This window comes from Hylobates moloch, unplaced genomic scaffold, assembly GCF_009828535.3.
Source record: "Hylobates moloch isolate HMO894 unplaced genomic scaffold, HMol_V3 SCAFFOLD_8, whole genome shotgun sequence".
In the NCBI taxonomy this organism is placed as follows: Eukaryota; Metazoa; Chordata; class Mammalia; order Primates; family Hylobatidae; genus Hylobates; species Hylobates moloch.
In genome coordinates, this window is record NW_026652283.1 from 44688374 (window position 1) to 44711534 (window position 23161).

At 41.5% G+C, this 23161-nt stretch overlaps 1 protein-coding gene across 15 annotated transcripts in view; it reads left to right on the plus strand.

Moving 5' to 3' along the window:
- ST3GAL3 (ST3 beta-galactoside alpha-2,3-sialyltransferase 3) overlaps window positions 1-23161 on the plus strand; it is a 226258-nt gene that overhangs the window by 25624 nt on the left and 177473 nt on the right. For 11 of the 15 annotated variants that reach the window (XR_009214632.1, XR_009214631.1, XR_009214630.1 and 8 more), the window contains exons 2-3: window positions 5787-5934; window positions 8572-8637. Coding sequence is in view for 11 of the 15 variants with exons in the window: in XM_058443254.1 (XP_058299237.1) it covers window positions 5817-5934; window positions 8572-8637 (184 nt within the window). In the remaining 4 variants the exon portion in view is untranslated. The remainder of the gene's footprint in view (window positions 1-5786; window positions 5935-8571; window positions 8638-23161) is intronic. The other 4 variants (XM_058443258.1, XM_058443264.1, XM_058443259.1 and 1 more) reach the window with 1 other exon arrangement.

Sequence of the window (23161 nt, forward strand, 5' to 3'; positions counted from 1 at the left end):
AAAGAAAAGAAAATTCTTTCCAAGAACCACTTGCCTTTTGTGCGCAGACTACTTACAACTTAAATTTTTAGTTGTTTTCGGTGGGAAGTTTGGACAAGATATATAGTTCTTTGTGTAGTTAGAAATACAAGTTTCTGATTTCTTTTTCTTTTCTTTTTTCTTTTTCTTCTTTCTTTTTTTTTTTTTTTAGACAGAGTCTTGCTCTGTTGCCCAGGCGGGGGTGCAGTGGTGTGATAATGGCTTACTGTACCTCAAACTTATGGGCTCAAGCGATCCTCCTACCTCAGCCTCTCAAATAGCTAGGACTACAGGCCCACGCCACCATGCCTGGCTGATTTTTAAATTTTTTCTGGAGACAGGAACTTACTATGTTGCACAGGCTGGTCTCGAATTCCTGGCCTCTCAAAGTGCTAGGGTTACAGGCATGAACCACCATGCCTAGCTATCAAGTCTCTGATTTCTATTTCACTTAAAACTTTATGTATTTACTTTTACAAATACAAACATTAAAAATAAATATATGGATAAATAAATACCTTGTCAAAGTATTCCATCTGAACCCACTTTTCAGAGATAATTATTGTCAATAGTTTGGTGTATATTCTTTTATGTATGTACTAGATACTTAGTCTTTTTTTTTTTTTCTCTTTGAGATGGTGTCTCACTGTGTCATCCAGGCTGGAGTACAGTGGTGCAACCTTGGCTTACTGCAACCTCAACCTCCTGGGCTCAATAAATCCTACCTTAGCTTCCCAATTAGTTGGGGCTATACCACCAGTACAGGCACATACCACCATGCCTGAATAATTTTTTTTATTTTTATTATTGAGATGGAGTCTCGCTCTGTCGCCCAGGCTTGGAGTGCAGTGGCACGATTTCGGCTCACTGCAACCTCCGCCTCTTGGGTTCAAGCGATTCCCCTGCCTCAGCGTCCCAAGTAGCTGGGACTACAGGTGCGTGCCACTGCACCCAGCTAATTTTTTTTTTTTTTTTTTGAGATGGAGTCTTGCTCTGTTGCCCAGGCTGGAGTGCAGTGGCGCGATCTAGGCTCCCTGCAAGCTTCACCTCCCGGGTTCACACCGTTCTCCTGCCTCAGCCTCCCGAGTAGCTGGGACTACAGGCGCCCGCCACCATGCCTGGCTAATTTTTTTTTTTTTTTTTTTTAAGTAAAGACAGGGTTTCACTATGTTAGCCAGGATGGTCTCGATCTCCTGACCTCGTGATCCACCCGCCTCGGCCTCCCAAAGTGCTGGGATTACAGGCGTGAGCCACCGCGCCCGGCCTAATTTTTTGTATTTTTAGTAGAGACGGGATTTCACAGTGTTAGCCAGGATGGTCTCGATCTCCTGACCTCGTGATCCACCCACCTTGGCCTCCCAAAGTACTGGGATTATAGGCATGAGCCACCCCGCCCGGCCCTGACCAATTTTTAAAAAATTTTTTTTGTAGAGACAGGGTCCTCCTACTGTGTTGCCCAGGTTGGTTTAGAATTCCTAGGCTCAGGTGATCCACCAGCCTCAGCCTCCTAAAGTGCTGGGCTTATAGGTATGAGTCATGGCGCCCAGCCCTTAATCTTAATTTTTAAATATTATTGTCATCTTCGTTTGTTGTTGCCAGTATGGGGCCATATATATACATAACTATTCTACAGCTAGATTTTTTTCACTTAGCAGTATGTTCTAGACACACTTCCCGGTTAGTACATGCAGATATGCCTCATTCTTTCCAGCTGGTACATTATATTCTACACTGTTATTCTCCTGCCCTGGCAGATACTTTATTCACCTTCGTTTCTTCTGTGTACTGGCAGCTGGTCTCTGTTACCTGCATCATCTGGGCTTCCTTGCCTTCTGGCTTCCAGCTGGGATCAGCTGATAAAAGACACTGCCAGGAGATCTGAGGGCCAATGTTGGGAGATGACTCCCAGATGAAACACAGTAGCAGACTATGTTTTATCCCCCATTGTCCCTTGCCATGGTTCTAGTAGCAGCTATGCTCATTGTCTGTGATCACTGCTCTTGTAGGGTGGCTTCTCTTCTCCAGCCAGCTCTTGCTGGGCTCCAGTGACACCCTTCTCTTCTTTTGCCCTTTCGGGTTGAAGGGTAGAAATAGCTTCCTGCCGTTGCTAGTCCCTGGCTGCTTCACCATTCCTTGTTGGTTCCTTTAAATGCTGCTCACAACAGCGATAAAAAATCCTGCCATTAAACTTCCTTCAGTTTACTCCTTTGCATATGCCATCTCTTTCCTGCTAAGACCTCAATGGATGTGACCAGGGAGACTTACCATAATTTAATTATTGGGTCCCTATTATTGGGCATTTAAACTGTTTCTAGTATCTTGCTGTTATACTCAAGAGTTGCTAATGAACATTCATGTACATGTCCTTTTTAATATTTGTGGGAGTATCGTTTGAGAAAAAAGTCATAGGAATAGAAAGACTGGGTTAAGGTATATGAATATTACAAATTTCAGTAGATACTTCTAAATTGTTCCTGAAGGAGTCTACCAATTTACATTTCTACAATGTGTTGTTTGATTTTTTTAATAGTAAAAAATTAATGGAGGCAGTACTTGTGACTTTATAAAAAATACTTTTTTTAAGAGACAGCGTCTTTGTTGCCCAGGCTGATGTGCAGTAGCATGATCGTAACTCACTGCAGCCTCGAACTCCTGGGCTCAAGCAATCTTCCCGCCTCAGCCTCCCAAGTAGCTGGGACTATAGGCACATGCCACCATGTCCAGCTAATCTTAAAATTTTTTGTAGAGATGGGGGTCTCATCTCATCATCTTGCCCAGGCTGGTCTCGAACTCCTGGGCTCCTGTAGTCCTCCTGCTTCGGCCTCTCAGGTCTGAGCTGCCATCCTAGGCCCTATGACAAATAAATTTAATTCAGAAGTGTACAAAGGGAAAAGTAAAAGTCCTCCAAGTCTCACCTGCTTCTCATCATCCCATCCTATTCCCTATAGGTAAGCATGCTAACAGCTGTATAGCCTGTCAGGCCTTTCTCCCATTTTTATATGTGCATGCTTAGCATAGAGTAAATTGAGTGCATTTATATGTATAAAGTAAACTCATTCGTGTATGTGTGTATATGTATCTCTTTCTCTATTTGAGATAACATATTTCTAGACTCCGTTCTCTTCCATTGACCTGTTTTTTCCTCTGCCAGTACCTATCTACCTTAGTAATTATAGCTTTGAGTTGGTTCGATATCTGGCAAGGCAGATTCTCATCCCATTATTTTTCATTTTAAGAAATTTCTTGGCCCTTCTTGGGCATGAACTCTTCAGATTATCTTTAGATGCAAGTTCAGAAAATTCATGGATTTTGACTGGAATGAAACTGAATTTATAGAAAACTCACATTTCAGGAAAACTGACATATTTCAAATTGAATCTTCTCACCTAAGAACCTCTTTCGCCAGGCGTGGTGGCTCACACCTGTAATCCCAGCACTTTGGGAGGCCGACGTGGGCAGATCACAAGATCAGGAGGCCATCCTGGCCAACATGGTGAAACCCCATCTCTACTAAAAATACAAAAAAATCAGCTGGGCGTAGTGGCGCGTGTCTGTAATCCCAGCTACTCAGGAGGCTGAGGCAGGAGGAACGCGGGGAGGTGGAGGTTGCAGTGAGTTGAGATCATGCCATTGCACTCCAGCCTGGGCGACAGAGGGAAACTCCATCTCGGGGGAAAAAAAAGAACCTCTTGTGTCTTTATTTACTCAGATATTTTATGTTCTTTGGTGAAAGTCTTGCCCATTTCTTGCTAAGTTTATTTTTAGTTATTTTATAGATTTTGTTGCCATCATGAATGGAATTTTTTCACTTTACGTTTTCTTTTCTTTCTTCTCTTTCCCTTTCTTTCTTTCTTTTCTTTCTTTCTTTCGACATGGTCTTGCTCTGTCACCCAGGCTGGAGTACAGTGGCATGCTTACAACTCATTGCAGCCTCAACCTCCTGGGCTTAAAGGATCCTCCTGCCTCCTGAGTAGCTAGGACCACAGGTGCATACTACTAGGCCTGGCTAATTTTTTTATTTTTCTTTTGTAGAGATAGGATCTCATCATGTTGCCTAGGCTGGCCTCAAACTCCAGGGCCCAAGCAGTTCTCCTGCCTCAGCCTACCAAAGTTCTGGGATTATAGGCGTGAGCCACTGTACCCAGCCCACCTAACATTTTCTAATTGGTTATTGCTGGTATGGTTTTTAAGAATGTGTTGATTTTTGTAAATTAATCTTATAATCACCTAGTTTATTGAACTTCCTATTCTAATGATTTTTTAATATACTCTCTTGGCTTTCCTAGGTGGACAATTATCTGTAAATTATAATGTTTTGTCACACCATTATTAATATTTATACATCATTTTTTTCTCTTATGTCATTGTCATTTCATGGCTGAGATATCTGATTGGGCTTGGTTGGGGGCCTGACCCAGGGCAGTCTTCTTGGCCAATGTTACATTTTACATTTAAGGTGTACCTGCTATGCATCCTTTTACATCAAAGGATGCACAGCAGGTACAGTAGCAGGGTGGGTGAATTCCAGACAGATCTTGAGGATAGAAACAACAAGGCAACGTTTAATGAATAGAAAGTACAATGACTAGAGCACAGGGCACAAATGAGGTTGAGAGAAGCAAGAGATGGATTGGAGAGTAAATCGAGGCTCAGTCAGAAGCCGCTAGGCTTTAAGGAGCAATTACTTTATTCAGAGGAGTTGAGAATTGAATGAAAGCTGTGTTAGGCAGAATGGCTCTTTAAAGATACCCACACCCTAATCCCTGGAACCTATGAATTTGTTACTCGACATGGCACAAGGGACTTCACAGATATAATTAAGGTTTTGGGTCTTCAAATAGGGAGATTATCCTGGATTATTAAGGTGGGCCCAATATAATTACATGGGCCCCCAAAAGCAAAGAAGTTTCTCCAGCTGGAAGAGAAGCAAGGTATGGTAGAGGGGGAATTTGGAGAGATTCAAAGAGTGAGAGAGCCTGAAGGGGACCACATGGAAAGCATGAAAAGGACTGTAGGCGTGAAGGCTGGCCCCTGGTGGATAACCAGCCAGGAAACGGGGGCCTTGTGCCTCCAGCTGCACGAACTGAGTTCAGCCAACAGCCTGAGTGAGCGTGGAAGTGGATTCTTCTCCAGGGCCTCCAGAAAGGAACACAGCCCTACCAGAACCTTGGTTTTGGCCTTGTGCGACTCTAAGCAAGGATCCAGCTGAGCCTCACCATACCCAGATTTTGGCCTTCAGAACTCTGAGATAATTTTGTGTTGTTTTAAACTGCTAAGTTTGTGACACTTTGCCACAGCAGCAGTAGAGAACGAATGCAAAGGGGTTTAAGCAGGGATATTGTCAGATTTTGTGTTATTAAAAGACTTCTTGTGCCATGTGGAAATGGATTTGGGGAATGTAAATTTGGAGGCAGGGAAACGTGTTTGTGGGAATGCTGTGATAGCACAGTCTAGGGTAGTGATCATGGGAAGGGGATATGATTTGAAATATATCTGGGAGGCTAGAATTGCCAGAACTAGTTAGGGACTGGATATCAGCGGCTGGCGGGGGAAGCAAGGATGATTGCTGCTTTCTAGCTTAGGCGCTGGCTGATGATGAAGCTGTTTTTTGAGATGGGGATGAGCAGGTTAGAAGATGCAATGATATGAAAGTGACAACTCTTAAGTTGTTCTTCATTTGGAAATTCTTTCTATAGATACTTTAAGAGAGAATATATCAATAAGATGAGTGCTTTGTCTTTTAAGAACGAAACTTTTTTCTTTTCTAGGTCATTTAGGAAATTGTAAATCATGTGAAGATGGGACTCTTGGTATTTGTGCGCAATCTGCTGCTAGCCCTCTGCCTCTTTCTGGTACTGGGATTTTTGTATTATTCTGCGTGGAAGCTACACTTACTCCAGTGGGAGGAGGACTCCAGTAAGTATAGTCACTCTAGCTCACTCCAGGAGAAGCCTGTTGCAGGTCAGTTACTGGTTTTTCGTGTGGCTGCATCTCTCATATTCTTCAGAGATGGGCAATGAGAGTAAACTGAACATTTCTGGGACTTTGGCCTAGAAATTGCCTGCCATTTTAGCTGGTATAGGCTGAGAACTTTGATGTTTTTTAAAAACTGCATGCCATGACAAATCTCAGTTCCTTTTACAAACTTGGTGAGAATGTGCTATTCTTCAATAAAAACCCAAACTATACTCATACTTCTAGTTCTTGAACGCTTTTGTTCTTTCTAATTGCTGTAGCATATTGCCACTCTATTTTGCCATTTATTGCCTTAGGGATTAGTATTGAACTTGGTTTCCATCTGTCCTTAAAACATTCATCTTTATGTTGAATTTTCAACATAATATTGTCTCTGTTTCGTTTTCCCTAAAGAAACTTTGTCTACTGAATCTTCGTAGCTGTCGCTGCTATTGAACTTGCACCTGGCTACAATAATGGCTTACTTTCCCTACCCAGTAACTCCTAATTTTTTTCTTCTCTTTGTGCGCTTTGTCTCATGTGTTACATAGTGTTTTCCACATAGCTGGAATCCCACTAGTTTGGTTTCTGTTTACCTGATGTGGCCTGTGTTTTGGTTCTAGGCTTGCAGTTGAAGGGCTTACATTGATCAGCACCAGCCTTTGCACATTGTTTTCTTGGCTGTAGCTTGAAATATCACACAGTGACCACAGTGGTTTTCTTTGTGGTTATTTTGTCTGACTGTTATCTGAGCTTAGTGTGGGAAATAATATAAAATCAGAACAGAGTGGCCTGTTTTGACCTGCAGTGCTATGTCTTCTCTTAAAATAGTTTTATTTTTACTAACATCTACCAGATACCAGTATAGAACTCACTTGAGGAGAGAGTCAGTCTCTAGGTATGAGGTGAAAGTGAGCTGCAGTGAGTGGGAAGAAGCAACGGGCAATTGGCCTGTTGTTGTTCTAAGACCCTAACATGGGAAGTATTACAATGAAGTAGCTCATTTATTTCTCCATGGCTCAAACTACTGAGACAGTTCCAAGCCAGTTTTTAAAATATAGTGTTATATCCTTAATTTATTGTTTTATATAGAATGTTTAAGTGCCTTTTAAATGCTTAGCTTATAATCATCACTAATTACTTGTGTTTCAAAAGTTTACTTAAATTTCTCTGCACTGACTTATTTTTAAAACCAAGGAGACTACCCAGGATAAGGAGTGTTTATATCAGTGAAATGCAGAATTCTGTATTTAGAGGTATTCATTGTCTGTATTGGTAGTGGTGGATCCATCTGTATCAATAATATAGATGGAAATGTGTGTGAAGAACAAGGGTCTCCTTTTCCGCTAAGAGCTGCTGACCTGTAGAAGACATAACCAAGGATCAGATAAGATTTTCCTAGATCAGTAGGGAAGGGAATTAACTTTATAGAAGACTCATTGTGTTTCAGGCATTAGGCTAGACAATTTACAAATATAATTTCATTTAATGTAATTCTTACTACAGTTTTGTGAAGATGCCATTATTATCCCCATTTTCCAGTTGAGCAAACTGAAACACTTTAATTTACCAAGGTTATATTGTTGGAACTGGAATTCAATTCCTGTCTTTAAAACCTATGTTTATTATTTTATTGAAAAATATAATAAATACTGAAGGCAAGACTTAATTTAATATTCTACCTGGTAAAAAGAGAGAGAGAAAGGGGCTCAGAGAAGTAATAGTAGAGAGTGTCAGGAAGGGGGTGTGAAAAGAAAAGGAGGGAAAGAGAGAAAGTTATCAAAAGAAGACAGAGAAGCTTATTAGGTTTGAAGGTGACAAGGTGCTATTCACTTGGGCTGTAGGCTTCAGAAGTTTATTGCTAGTTATCTGCTATCCTTTCCATTAATTGTTAGCTGACTAACCAGTATTTATAGCTTTTCTATTCTGACTCCTAAGCCTTTTAGATGTTTGACTTTGAATAGGTTGTTTAGACCATCTCACCAAAGCATACTATTTTCTGTGCTGTAATATCAGAGAACAGAGTAATAGGACCCACCCTGCATGGCTTACTAAATCAGACGGGTCCGCTATTTTTTTTTTTTTGGAGATGAGGTCTCACTCTGTTGCCCAGGCCAGAGTGCAGTGGTGCAGTCATAGCTCACTGTAGCCTTGACCTGCCAGGCTCAAGCGATCCTCCTACCTCAACCTCTGGAAGCAGCTGGGACCACAGACTCACACCACCATTCCTGGCTAATTTTTGTGTCTTTTGTAGAGATGGGGTTTAGTCATGTTGCCCAGGCTGGTCTCAAACTCCTGGGCTCAAGTGGTCTGCCTGCCTTGGCTTCTCAAAGTGGTGGGATTCCAGGCATGAGCCACTGTGCCCGGCCAGAGAGGAGTCCTTTACTTAGAGTCAAGCTGAAGGAGCGTCACAACCCCGGAGACTGTTATGTTGTGAAATTTAGGCTGCGTTTTAATAATACTGATGATGATAAGATGAAATAGTAATTTATTGATTACTGTATCTACTATATGTCCGTAAGATAGCAGGGTCTTTATATTTGGAATCTTATTTGATCCTCATAGTTTTTATTGGTTATTATTATCCTCATTGTACAGATACAGAAACTGAGGCTTCAGAGAGGCTGTGTAATCAAGAGTTTGTGTGCCTTTCATCTGAGGAGGGTGAGGACAATCCCAAGTTAGAAAAATAAATGTCTTTAGCATTATTTTTCCTTAATGTTTAGAATATTAATAAGTTACTCAGATAACCTATTGGAATTTCTCCATGGTAGGGGGAAGAGCCTAGAGTTGGTTTTTGGTTTTGGTTTTTGACACAGGGTCTCACTGTGTCACCCAGGCTAGAGTTTTGTGGTGTGATCTCGGCTCACCGCAGCTTCAACCTCCTGGGCTTCTACCTCAGCCTCCCAAGTAGCTGGGACTACAGGTGTGCACCACCACACCCAACTAATTTTTCAAAATGTTTTTGTAGAGATGGGGTTTCTCCATGTTGCCCAGGCTGGTCTCAAACTCCTGAGCTCAAGTGGTCTTCTCACTTCAGCCTCCCAAAGTGCTGGGATTACAGGCATGAGCCACTGCACTTGGCCTGAGGCTAGAGTTTTTTATTATTAAATTATTCATTCAATAAGCAGTATGTTCTTATTATGGTCTGTGTACTGTTCTGGGTAAACTGGATATAAGATGAACATAGTCCTTCATACTCTTAGCCTATAATATGAGAACAAAACAAAACAATTATTATAATATATTGAGTTCTAAAAGAGCAATCTGTATGAAATGCTGTGTTGGAGCATAGGATTCCTTCTAGAGAGAAAATTTATGTTTTCATTAATTCCAAGGTGTATTGTAGAGGGCTACAAACTGCTTTGCCTTGGGTAGTTTAGAGACACTTGTGACCTAGGCTTGGTCAGGTTGCCAAGACTTGAGTCAAATGCTTAATGTGAAAAGCTTCAAGTTTGAGAATAGTCTAGTTATCAACCTGTTTTAAAAAGTACTGTAGAATTATTACACATGTAGTTTGATAAAATACGTATGCATACATATATTTTAATTAATGAACAAATCACCAGTATCTGGAGTTAGAAAGAGTTGGGTGTGCTTGTTTCTTCATCTCCAAAATGAAGATAAAAGACTTATTTCTCGGCCAGACACAGTGGCTCACACCTGTAATCCCAGCACTTTGGGAGGCCGAGGTGGGCAGATCATGAGGTCAGGAGATCGAGACCATCCTGGCTAACACGGTGAAATCCCGTCTCTACTAAAAATACAAAAAATTAGCCAGGCGTGGTGGCACGCCCCTGTAGTCCCAGCTACTTGGGAGACTGAGGCAGGAGAACCGCTTGAACTCGGGAGGCAGAGGTTGCGGTGAGCCTGGGCCACAGAGCAAGACTCAGTTTCAAAAAAAGGACTTATTTCTCTTTGCTCTGATGCTTTATTTAGGTCAGTACCTTGTATAGGAGTCGGGTAGTTGCCTCTTTGCAATAGCCCTTATTTCACAATGGTCCATTTCATGGAAGCCTTGCATATTTTTATTAATTTAAAATTTTACTTATTTCTGCTGGGTATGGTGGTTCATATCTGGAATTCCAGCACTTTGAGAGACTGAGGAGGGAGGATTGCTTGAGGCTGGGGGGATTACTTGAGGCCAGGAGTTTGAGACCAGCCTGGGTAATGTCACGAGGCCATGTCTCTACAAAAAAATTAAAAAATATTATCCAGGCATGGTGGTGCACACGTGTACGGTGTGTGGTATAGCTACTCGAGAGGCTGAGGTAGGAGGATCACTTAGGCCCAGGATGTGGAGGTTGCAGTGAGCTATGATTGTGCCACTGTACTCCGACCTGGGCAACAGCATGAGACCTTGTCTCAAGAAAGAAAGAGAGAGAGAGAAGGAGAGAGGGAGTGAGAGAGGGAGGAAGAGGGAGAGAGAGAGAGAGAAAGGGAGGGAGGGAGGAAGGAAGGGAGGGAGGAAGGAAGGAAGGAAGGAGGGAGGGAGAGAAGGAAGGAAGGAAAGAAGGAAAGAAATTCATTTCTAATTAATAAAGTAGATCTTTCATAGGATTAGTTTCCTGTGCTGTGAGACCTTTAAAACTTCATGACTGAGTGAGGTGGCTCATGCCTATAATCTCAGCACTTTTGGAGGCTGAAGTGGAAGGATTGCTTGAGCCCAGGAGTTCAAGACCAGCCTAGGCAACATAGGAAGACCCTGTCTCCACAGAAAAATAAAAAATTAGCTGAATATGGTGGTACATGTCTATGGTGCCAGCTACTCGAGAGGCTGAGGTGGGAGGATCGTTTGAACCCAGGAAGTCAAGGCTGCAGTGAGCTGTGGTCGCGCCACTGTACTCCAGCTTGTGTGACAGAGTGAGACCCTGTCTCAAAAATGTTTGAAAAGTTAAATTCATGCTACTGTGTTTATCAATTATTACAACTCCCTTTGTGTTCTTCCCTATATTTATAAAAGATTATAACCAGATAAATTATAAAATATGCATTCAGATTACAAAGTACACGTTGATATGCTTGCTCTGGAGAATACTCTCTGGCACATAAGCGGAAGTTGGATCTGATATTAGGAGGACAGGTTGAAGTGAGTTTAATAGACATAGGACATTGTATTAGCTCTTAGTTTTCTGCCTTAAAAATGAAGAGGAGGCTGGCATTTCTGGCCTCTGGCTTAGGGAGGTACTCTGCTTCCGATGGTAAGGAAGTAAGTGGTATCAGAACTAGCCTCCTCTCTATAGGAAGCTATAAAACTGGACAAAAGAAATGAAGCAGTTGTGTCAGCCTGTAGACGATAGGCAGCGTAAAATTTCAGTTCCTGAGAGAAGGAAAACTCGAGGTGAGCGCCACATTTGCTGAGTTTTCTGTCTGAGGACAGTTTCCCAGCCCTGTTCTGTGAGTGGAGTCTAAACAGGCTGTGATGATTTCCCCTGAGCTGAAGAGGCGGAGGTCAGAGTTTGGGCAGCTGAAGCAGTTGGAATCTGTGGGGTGGACCATCATAGGGTAGGGAATTGTTCAGCAAGAGCATCTCAGAAGTCCGTGGGGGCATTCCTGTGAGGCTGAAGCTAAGGACTGGCCTATTATTTATACATGGGGTGAAACCACCTGAAGCTTACCATATAGAGAGCAGCTGGTACAGGATGAATAGAAAAGATACTAGAGGTCAAGTCCTGTTGGGGTGAAAGCAATGCCAGGAACGCTGATGGTCCAGCCCTACCAGTAGAAATAACTCATTAACACTTTGTTAACACCCCTGGCATCCAGCTGAGACCCCAGAAAGGCCATGCCTTATGCATAAAGATCTTACCCAAGAGTAGGATCTACTGTAGACCCACCCTAACAAGACCTAAAGCCAACCCCCAGCAAGACAGATTTCGAAGTTTGGGTCCTATCAAGAGAGGTCAAAAATGCCATGCGCTTTCCTCAGATCCACACTCATGATGCATAAAATCAAGACCACACAAGTTCAGGGCCATCAGGTAGTCATTGAACTATCTGCTAAAATACAAATTGACACTCTTCATAGGAAGATAACAGTATTCATAGTTTTTATGTGTAATATCCACAGTGGCTAATGTTCAAAAAAAGTTACTAAGACATGCAAAGAAACAGGAGAATATCCATATTCAAGAAGAAAAATCTATGGATAAGATGGCCTCAGTGTTGCACTTAGCAGACAAAGTAACTATTATGAATATATTTAAATAATTAAAGGAAAATATGGTAGTGAACAATGAGTAGTCTCAGCAGAGAAATGGAATCTATAAAAAAGAACCAAATGCAAATTCTAGACCTGAAAAGTGTAGTAACTGAAATGGAAGTTTCACTTAACAGCAGATTAGATAAAACCAAAGAAGCCCATGAGCCTGAAGAGAACACAATGGAAATTATCCAGTCTGAACCACAGAAAGAAAGATCGAGACCAGCCTGGCCAACATGGTGAAACCCCGTCTCTACTAAAAATACAAAATTTAGCTGAGCCTGGTGGCACGTGAAATCTCTCTTGCTGCTTGGGAGGCTGAGGCAGGAGAATCGCTTGAACTGGGGAGGCGGAGCTTGTAGTGAGCCGAGATCGCGCCACTGCACTCCAGCCTGGTGACAGAGCGAGACTCCGTCTCAAAAAAAAAAAAGACAATTGGGCAGGAAAAAAATTAACATTTTATTTTTTGAAAATTAATTTCCCATACCTACTCATCTGAAGGAAAAAAAAAAAATAATGGCTGAAAACTTCCTAAGTTTGATGAAAAACATTGACTTACAGATCCAAAACAGAGCCCCCTTATAGAGCCAACCCCAAGAAAGATAAATATTGGGGGAAAAAAACCTAGTTATTATAGTTAGACTTCTGAAATCTAAAAATAAGGAGAGGCTGCTGCTGGTGCTGCTGATGAGCTCGTTTGGTGTGGACCTGGTGCCTCTTTAGTGGAGCAGCAGCTGGTATCTCTGGTGTTCCCTGTGGCCCATGAAATGCCAGGAGAAGCGTTAACACTAAGAGCAACGATCATACTAATTTGAAGGTGGTGGGGCAGATTGGTTCTGTGGTGCAGTTTCACCATGTTAGCCAGGATGGTCTCGATCTCCTGACCTTGTGATCCACCTGCCTCGGCCTCCCAAAGTGCTGGGATTACAGGCGTGAGCCACTGCGCCTGGCCTAGTTTTTGTTTTTTTTGAGACAAGTTTCACTCTGTCACCCAGGTTGGAGTGCAGTGGCGTGATCTCGGCTCACTGCAACCTCTGCCTCCTGGGTTCAAGCAATTCTTTTGCCTCAGCCTCCCAAGTAGCTGGGACTGCAGGCGTGCGCTACCATGCCTGACTAATTTTTTTCGGATGTTTAGTAGAGACGGGGTTTCACCATATTGGCCAGGCTGGTGTCAAAATCCTGACCTCAAGTGATTCACCTGCCTCAGCCTCCCAAAGTGCAAGGATTACAGGAGTGAGCCACTGCGCCCGGCCTAAAATGGTAAATTTTATGTTGCATATATCTTACCACAATAAAAACTTAAAACAAAAAAATGAGACCGGGCACAGTGGCTCAGGCCTATAATCCCAGCATTTTGGGAGGCCAAGGCGGGCAGATCACCAGGTCAGAAGTTCGAGACCAGCCTGGTCAGCACAGTGAAACCCCGTCTCTACTAAAAATACAAAAATTAGCCTGCCGGGTGTGGTGGCATGTGCCTGTAATCCCAGCTACTCGGGAGGCTGAGGCAAGAGAATCGCTTGAACCCAGGAGGCGGAGATTGCAGTGAGCTGAGATCATGCCACTGCACTCCAGTCCGGGCGACAGAGTGAGACTCCATCTCAAACAAACAAACAAACAAACCAGCCAGAGGCAGAGATACCTGGGGTGAAGGATGGGGGAACGGGCCCAGGGCTTCCGTGCTGTCTCCAGGCATGCCACTCTCCAGCACCTCCACGTGTTCAGCGGTCTGGAAACTCTGCAGACCCTATAGCTCAGGGATTTTTATGGAGGATTCGTTATGTATGCAGGATTGACTAAATCATTGGTCATTGGTGATAATAAACTCAACTTTTAGCCCTCCAAACACATTGTTGGTTCCCCTGGTTACCAGCCCTCATTGCGAGGGACTGTCCAGGAACCCACTAAGAGTCACCTCATTAGAACAAAAAATGCTCCTACCACCCAGGAAATCCCAAGGGATTTAGGAGCCCTGTCTCAGGAACTAGGAGCAGAAACCAAATATATATTTCTTATTATATAACCATATCACACAGTATATAAAACTCAGTTGTGTTTCTATATACTGGAAGCACACAAATAGAAAATAAGATTAAACAACATTATTTGCAATAGCATAAAAAAAGATACTTAGAAATAAATCTAAACATATGCAAGACCTCTACACTGAAAACTATAAAAATACTGCTGAGAGGAATTAAAGATCTAAATAAGAGATTAAATAAAGACATCTAAATAAGGAGAGATTTATGATGCCTATGTATTGGAACACTTAATGTTGTTAAAACAGCCCCCATTTTTTTTTTTTTTTTTTTTTTTTTTGAGACAGAGTCTGGCTCTGTCATCCAGGCTGGAGTACAGTGGCAGGATCACAGCTTACTGCAGCCTCAACCTCCCCAGCTTAAGTGATCCTCCTGCCTCAGCCTCCTAAGTATCTGGGACTACAGGCATGCCCAGCCAATTTTTTAAAAACAATTTTATAAAGACAGGGTTTTACATTGTTGCCTAGGCTGGTCTTGAACTCCTGTTGTCAAACAGTCCTCCCACCTTGGCCTCCCAAAGTGCTGAGATTACAGGTGTGAGCCACCTTGCCAGACCTGTTTTTAATTTTTATGTTTTATTTTTGTAGAGATGAGGTTTTGAGTTGTTGCCCAGGTTGGTCTTGAACTCTTGGCCTTAAGTGAAGATCCTCATTTTTTCAAGATCTATAGATTCAATGCAATCCTAATTAAAATTTCAGCAGGCTTAAAAAAAAAGAAATCAATAGCTGATTCTAAAATTTATACGAAAACACAAAGAATCTAGGCTTTGGAAAGTAGAAGTTAGCTTACACTGCTTCACTTCAAGTCTTACTGTGGTAATCAGGACAATACAGTATTGGTGAAAGATCAGTAGACAGAATAGAGTCCAGAAATAGACCATGCATATGTAGTCAATTGAATTTTGATAAAAGTAATAACATAATTCAGTGGGATAGGGAGTCTTTTCAACATACTATGGTGCAATAACTAGATATCTATATAGAAAAATAAGGAACCACAGTTCCTACCTCACACCATATACAAAAATCAATTTTAAGTGGATCATAGACCTAAGTGTAAAATTTATAGAAAAGGAGAAAATCTTCATGCTGTTGTGGTAGCACAAAAAGCATTAACCATTAAAGAAATACTTATCAATTGTATCCATTGAGATTCTTTCTGCTCTTCAAATTGTTCCATCAAGAAAATAAAAAGCAAGCCACATGCTGGGAAAAATATTGGCAAGATACACTGGGCAAAGGACTTGATCCAGAAGATATAAGGAACTCTTACAACTGAATAAGAAGGCAAACAACCTAGTTAAGGAGTTGACAGAGTACTTTCGGGAGACCAAGGTGGGGGGGTCACTTGAGTCCAGGAGTTCAAGACGAGCCTGGACAACACAGTGACACCCCATCTTAAACAAACGAACAAACAAAAACGAACAACAACAAAAAGAAACTGACAAAGGAGTTGAACAGATATTTCATACAAAAAAAATTACAAATGACTGATAAGCACCTTGCTATGGTTTGAATGTTCTTGTCCCTTCCAAAAACTCATGTGTTAGAAACTCAATCCCCAGTGCAACAGTGTTGGGAGATGGGGCCCTTCAGGAAGTGATTGGGTTATGAGCGCTCTGCCCTCATAAATGAATGAATGCCATTATAAAAAGGGCTTGACAGAGAGAGTCTGGTCCCTTTTTGCCCCTTCTGCCTTCTGCCATATGAGGACACGCTGTTTTTCCCTTCCTGTGGTTGCAGCGTTTTAAGGTGCGCTCTTGGAAGATAATACTGGGGCTTTTCCAGACACCAAACCTGCTAATGTTTTGATCTTTGACTTCAGAATCTCCAGAACTATGAGAAAATAAATTTCTTTTTTTTTTTAAAATAAATTACCCAGTCTCAGGTATTTTGTTATAGCACACAGAGTGGATTAAGACACACCTCAAAAGGTTCATCATCATTAGACGTCAGGGAAAGCAAACACCCATTAGAATTGCTGAAATTTAAAGATTGGCATTCTTCAACTTAGCAACTCTCTTGTGTTGTCAAATGGAATGTAAAATGGTACAACCACTGTGGAAAACAATTTGGCAATTTCTTTTGAAGTTAAGCATATATTTAGTACATGACTCAGCAACTCATACTTCCCAAGATAAGTGAAAACCTTTGCCTACAAAAAGAGTTGTAAACAAATGTTGGTGGCAGCTTTATTAACAATAGCCAGGTACTGGAAACAACCTAAATTTCCATCAGTAGGTAAGTAAAACAAATATACACCTTAGACAAAAATAAATTTCAGCTAGATTAGATATTTAACTGTAAAGAACTAAATTAAAATACTAGAAAACAATAAAGAATATGATATTAGGGTTGAGAAAGGGATTTTATTAGCTTGATACCAAACTATAAAAGAATGAAAAAGGTTATCTTTTGGCCCAGCACAGTGGCTCATGCCTGTAATCCCAGTACTTTCAGAGGCTAAGGCAGGAGGATCTCTTGAGCCCAGGAGTTTGAGACCAGCCTAGGCAACATTGCAAGACCCTGTCTCTACAACAAGTAAAAAAAAAAAAAGCCTGGCATGGTGGTGTGCGCCTGTAGTCTCAGCTACTTAGGAAGCTCAGTGAGCCATGTTCATGCCTGAGCTGTGCTCACGCCTCTGCACTCCAGCCTGGCTGACAGAGTGAGTGAGACTTTGTCTCAAGAAAAAAAAAAGCTATCTTTTATTAAAACTTCTGTTTTAAAAAATTCTCTAGAAATTCTAAGCAAAGTTAAGATGAATAACAAGCCAGGAAAAATATTTTTGGTATATATGACAGAGAGATGATATTCTTTTTTTTTTTTTTTTGAGACGGAGTCTCACTCTGTCGCCCAGGCTGGAGTGCAGTGGCACAATCTCGGCTCATTGCAAGCTCCGCCTCCCGGGTTCACGCCACTCTCCTGCCTCAGCCTCCCGAGTAGCTGGGACTACAGGCACCCGCCACCACGCCCGGCTAGTTTTTTGTATTTTTAGTAGAGACGGGGTTTCACCGTGGTCTCGATCTCCTGACCTCGTGACCCGCCCTCCTCGGCCTCCCAAAGTGCTGGGATTACAGATGTGAGCCACCGCGCCCGGCCAGAGAGATGATATTCTTAATATGTATAAAGAGCTTATATAAACTGGAAAAACCAACACTTAAATAGAAAAATCGATAAAATGCAGGAACATCTTAATTTCACAGAAGGAAAATTATAAGTGGTTAATGTTTATTTACAAAAATATTCTCACTTTTTTAAAGAAATACAAAGTATAAAAGAATGATGGTACATAATTGTTATTTTATTCTTCCATATCAACAGTACCTTTCATGCTGGCAAAGAGTTTAGAATGATAATGCCCTGTATGTGCATAAGTAAGCCATTATTCTTAGATAATATAAGTGGGTTCCTGGAAGGCAATATAATAGTGTGTATTCAAAAGTATAAATATACATACCTTTTGATCCATCAGTTTTACTTCCTAAAGAAATACAGAACAAGCATGCACAGATATATGTACAGGTGTGCACACTGCATTGTTTCTAAGAAAAAAATGGAAACAATAAAAGATTGAGTAAATAAATAATGGCATGTCCATTTGACAGATACTCTGCAGCCATTGAAATGGCTAAGGTAGATCTTCATGTATTCCTACATGAAGATGGAAAGTATATAAGGATGATCTTTTTCACTTACATACACACAGAGACACACTCAAATGCATATGTATACAGATAGGTCAGTCCCACATTTTATTTGTAGGAAGCTCAAAATCAACAGCAGTAAACATTAATTGGCAGTTGGAGTATTCCTGGCATATTCTGTGTCAGGTCTTTGGGATAGAAAGATGAATATAGGCCTGTCCTACTCTCATGGTCGTTATAATCTAGCAACCTTATGAGGTTATAATCGGTTACATTTTTTTTGTTTTGTTTTGTTTTGTTTGAGACGGAGGTTCTTGTCACCCAGGCTGGAGTGCAGTGGCGCGATCTCGGCTCATTGCAACCTCCACCTCCAGGTTCAAGCGATTCTCCTGTCTCAGCTTCCTCGGTAGATGGGATTACAGGCACCTGCTACCACACCCGACTAATTTTTGTCTTTTTAATAGAGACAGGGTTTCACCATGTTGGTCAGGCTGGTCTCGACCTCCTGACCTCAGGCGATCCTCCTGCCTTGGCCTCCCTAAGTGCTGGGATTACAGGTGTGGGCCACTGCACCCGGCCTAAATTTTTTGAGCATTCAACTATGTGCTTGGAGCTCACATTGTTCTAAAGCGCTTTGCATGCATCATGTTATTTAATCTACTAGGTATGTTTGATAGTATTTCCACATTTTACAGGTAAGGCTAATGAGGCTCAACAAGTTAATGCGTTTTTTGAGATCACACTGGTAAAGTGGGGACTGCTCTTGTTCCATTTTGCAGGTGGGAAAACAATTTTAAGTGGGTTGGTCACTAACAGAGACAAAGCTTTAACTAAAGGTTTCCTATCTTCAAAGTTTGTGCTCTCAGTAACAATACTTGATATCTGAAGCCCCTGATTCGCCCACCTGTTTCATAGACTAAATATTTTTTCCTTGGCTCTTCTTCCTCACTTATTCCCTCACAATTTTTTGTTTGTTTCAGACAGGGTCTTGCTGTGTGTCCCAGGCTGGAGTGCAGTGGCACAATCACGTGGCTCACTGCACCCTCCACCTCCTGGGCTCAAGTAAGCCTCCCATCTCATCCTCCCATGTGGTTGGGACTACAGGTGCACACCACCACGCCTAGCTAATTTTTATATTTTTGTAGGAATGGGTCTCACCATGTTTGCCCAGGCTCGTCTTGAACTCCTGGGCTCAAGCGATCCTCCCACCTCAGACTCCCAAACTGCTGGCATGAGCCACCATGTCCAGCCAACAAGTTTTCTTGACTATAGCAAACTTTAAGGCAAAAAACCTCTTGTTCTACTTTTCATCTAATTTCACTTTTCAGTAGAGAAAGAACTGGATGATAGGGATGGACTGTCTCTCTACAAACAAATTTTAGAGGATTATGTATACATCTTTAAAAGATACTCATATTTGAACAGTAACTCATATATGCCTTGAGACCTTGTAATTGGAAAATTAAGTCAGAAATCTTATTGATGTAAATATGCATCAGTACTCCTTGTAAATGTTATAACGAAACAATTTACAGAAACTGAACTAATGGCTAAGCTAACTCAAATTTATAATTTAAAAGCAGTAACACAATGGCACACCATGTCCAATTCAAGACAGCACTGATGGCACACTGATAACAGAGTATATTCCAGAGAACTGTAGGGACCCTGTACACGCGTGGGCATGAGTTAGAGCTGCTGTGCAGTGCAGTTGAATATTGCCTGCTGTGCAGACTGCTTAATGAAATAGTGGTATAGGGCTCAGAGTACACTCCAGTAAAGTGCTATTTTTGGTTTTACCTATAGCACATTTTTGTAACTCAGTAATTTATTTTGTGGGTTTCTAGTAACTAAGTAAGCCCTAATGGTAAATAAAAGTGAAAGTTTGTGGATTCCGTATTGTGTGTCACAAAGAAAAACTTGCATTTTTGGATCAGTTTATAGGCCATTGTAAGAACCCATCAGTAGGCTGTGGACTATACTTTGAGAATCACCACTTATTCTGAGAGGGTATGTGATGGTGGGAGGAATGCAGATAGGTCTCAGTTGCCTCCCTGCTGCTCTCTACTACTTTTTCCATCCTTGCTGATGTCATGTTCTAAACTTCATGTTACTGTAATCTATTCTAGACTGCTGACCTTTGTCAGTGGCTTTCTTCCTCTTTGACCTGATGAAAGTTCCTCCTACTTCTAATGAGCTGCTCTTTCTGAAGGGATTCCCCTAGCTGGGCCTCTGGTATCCCCTAGCTGGGGCTACAGGCACCCACCACCACGCCTAGCTAACTTTTGTATTTTTAGTAGAGATGGGGTTTCACCATGTTGGCCAGGCTGGTCTCAAACTCCTGACCTCAAGTAATCCGCCTACCTCGGCCTCTCAAAGTGCTGGGATTACAGGCATGAACCACCGCACCTAGCCCCCAATGTGTTTTAAAATGCAATACATTCTGTCAATCAAAATCCCAGAAGGCTTGGGTTTTTTGTCTTTAAAAAAATTTTGCTTTGGTAGAAATTGAAAACTGATTTTAAAACTTATATAGAAATATAGAGATTCAAGAATAGTCAAACCATTTTGAAAAAGAACAAAGTTGGAGGGTTTACATTACCTGCTTTCAAAACTTACCATAAAGCCAGCAGCAATCAATATAGAGTGGTACTGGTATAAAGACAGATGTATAGATCAATGAGACAGAAAACAGAGCCCAGAAATAGACCCACACATATATGGCCGATTGATTTTTCACAAAGGTGCCCAGGCAATTCAAAGGAGAAAGTATAGTCTTTTCAATAACTGGTTGCACAAAAACAAACAAAAGAACACTGATTCTTATCTCTCACCATGTACAAAATTAACTTGAAATGGATCATACACCTAAACGGAAGAGCTAAGACTAAAAAACGCATAGAACAAAATATAGGAGAGAAATGTTAGTGATGTTGAGTTTGGTAAAGATTTCTTAAATAGGGCAGAAAAGCATAAAAAAATACATTGAACTTTATCAAAAGTAAAAACTTTTGCTCTTTAAACAACACTGTTAACAAATACTTAAAGGCAAGCCACAGCCTGGGAGAAAATATTGTGAAACATCTACAACAAAGGTCTTGTACTTCACTGTTGTACTTTACTAAGTCAATACAAAGTCAAAACAAAGTCAATACAAGACAAAGGTCTTGTACCTTACTATTCAGTAATAAGTAGACAAAGAGCCAGCTAAAAATAGACAAAGATATGAATAGACACTTCACCAAAGTAGACATACACATGGCAAGTAAGCACTTGAAAAGATTCTCAGCATCAAATTAGTATAAAATGCAAATTAAAACCACAATAAGACACTACTCTTACACTATACTATACTCCATTGGCTGCATACCAACCCCCCGCCCCCAGAAAAAAAGGCAGTATCATCCAATCAATATTTGGCATTATAAAAACAGAAGAATGGAACTATACTGCCAGTTAGTAATTTAAAAACAATTTTTTTGAGACATGGTCTTGTTCTGCCACCCAGGCTGGAGTGCAGTGGTGCAATTATAGCTCACTGCAGCCTCAAAGTCCTGGGCTCAGGCAATCCTTCCACCTCAGTCTCCCGGGTATCTAGGACTACAGAAGCGTGCCTCTATACCTGGCTAATGTTTTTAAATTTTTTGTAGAGACGGGGTCTTGCTATATTGCCCAGGCTGGTCTTGAACTCCTGGCCTCAAGTGATTCTCCTTCCTTGCCTCCCAAAGTGTTTGGATTACAGACATCAGCCACCACACCTAATCTTAATAATAAAATTTAAATTGAGAGACAGCATTAAGATTTAAAGTATTTTTCTTATATCCTTTGGTAGGTCAGTTAAGTATGTTGATAAACTTAGACTTTTTTCAGTTAATTATGTAGGCTAAAGATTTCTAGGTCAACCACAACAAGAATAGGAAGAGTATGTAAAGTGCATAACTTAAAAACTAACTAGAATAGGTCAGGCATGATAGTTCACACCTATAATTCCAGCACTTTGGGAGGCTCAGGCAGGAGGATCATTTGAGGCTAAGAGTTTGAGACCAGCCTGGGCAACATAGCAAGACTCTGTCTTTACTAAATAATAACGATAAATAATTTAAAAATCAGGTAGGCGTGGTGGCGTGTGCTTGTAGTCCTAGCTACTCAGGAGGAGGCTGAGGTGAGAGAATCAGCTGAGCCTAGGAATTCAAGATTGCAGTGAGTTATGATCATACCACAGCCCTCCAGCGTGGGCAAGAGAGCGAGACCGTCTCCTAAAAAACAAACAAACAAAAACACACACACACAGAAGGGGATGTATAGTGATGAAAAAAGAAGGCATGAAACTCAATAAAAGAAAAACTAGGCTGGGCGTGGTGGCTCACACCTGTAATCCCAGCACTTTGGGAGGCCGAGGCACGCGGATCATGAGGTCAGGAGATCGAGACCATCCTGGCCAACATGGTGAAACCCCATCTCTACTAAAAATACAAAAATTACCTGGGCGTGGTGGCGCATGCCTGTAATCCCAGCTATTTGGGAGGCTAAGGCAGGCGAATCGCTTGAACCTGGGAGGTGGAGGTTGCAGTGAGCTGAGATCACGCCACTGCATTCCATCCTGGGTGGCAGAGCGAGACTCCATCTCAAACAAACAAACAAAAAACTAATGTTGAGGGAAGAGGCCAACACTTAATATCTGAAACAGAAAGCTGAGTTTATTGGTAGTTTAAGCAAGAAGAGCTGTGCTTATAAGACTTAGTCTCTTTGAGCAAAGCAGAGAACTACTATCTTTTGTAGAGGGGTTCTTAAAGTTTGGTCAAGTGTATTCTGGTTGCCTGTTGCACTGTGTTGGCATCTGCACTGATGCTACAAAGCGATGGCAGATAAAGCTGCTTGCCCCTTAGCACAAGTCAGATCAGTAGCACTAAACTGCTATTATAGTTGTCATATTTCTCACTGCCACACGTGGTAGGAAATAAAATGAAGCCAATTTTACTTAAAAATGTTATTGACGAAACATTTAATTTCATGAAATCTCAATTTTTGGATATGCGTCGTTTCACTCAAAAACAAATGTCTACTCAGGAGGTTGAGACAGAAGGATCACTTGAGGCCAGCCTGAGCAACACAGTGAGACCCCATCTCAAAAAAAATGTAGTGATGAAATGGGAAATATGCATAAAACACTACCACTGCATACTGAAGCTTTATTGTTGCCCCAAGGAAAAGCCCTCATGGTGTGGATTGTTTGAACTACAAGCTGAACTAGCTGCTCTTTTGGGGGTACCATTTTTACTTGAAAGAAATGATAGACAAAGTATT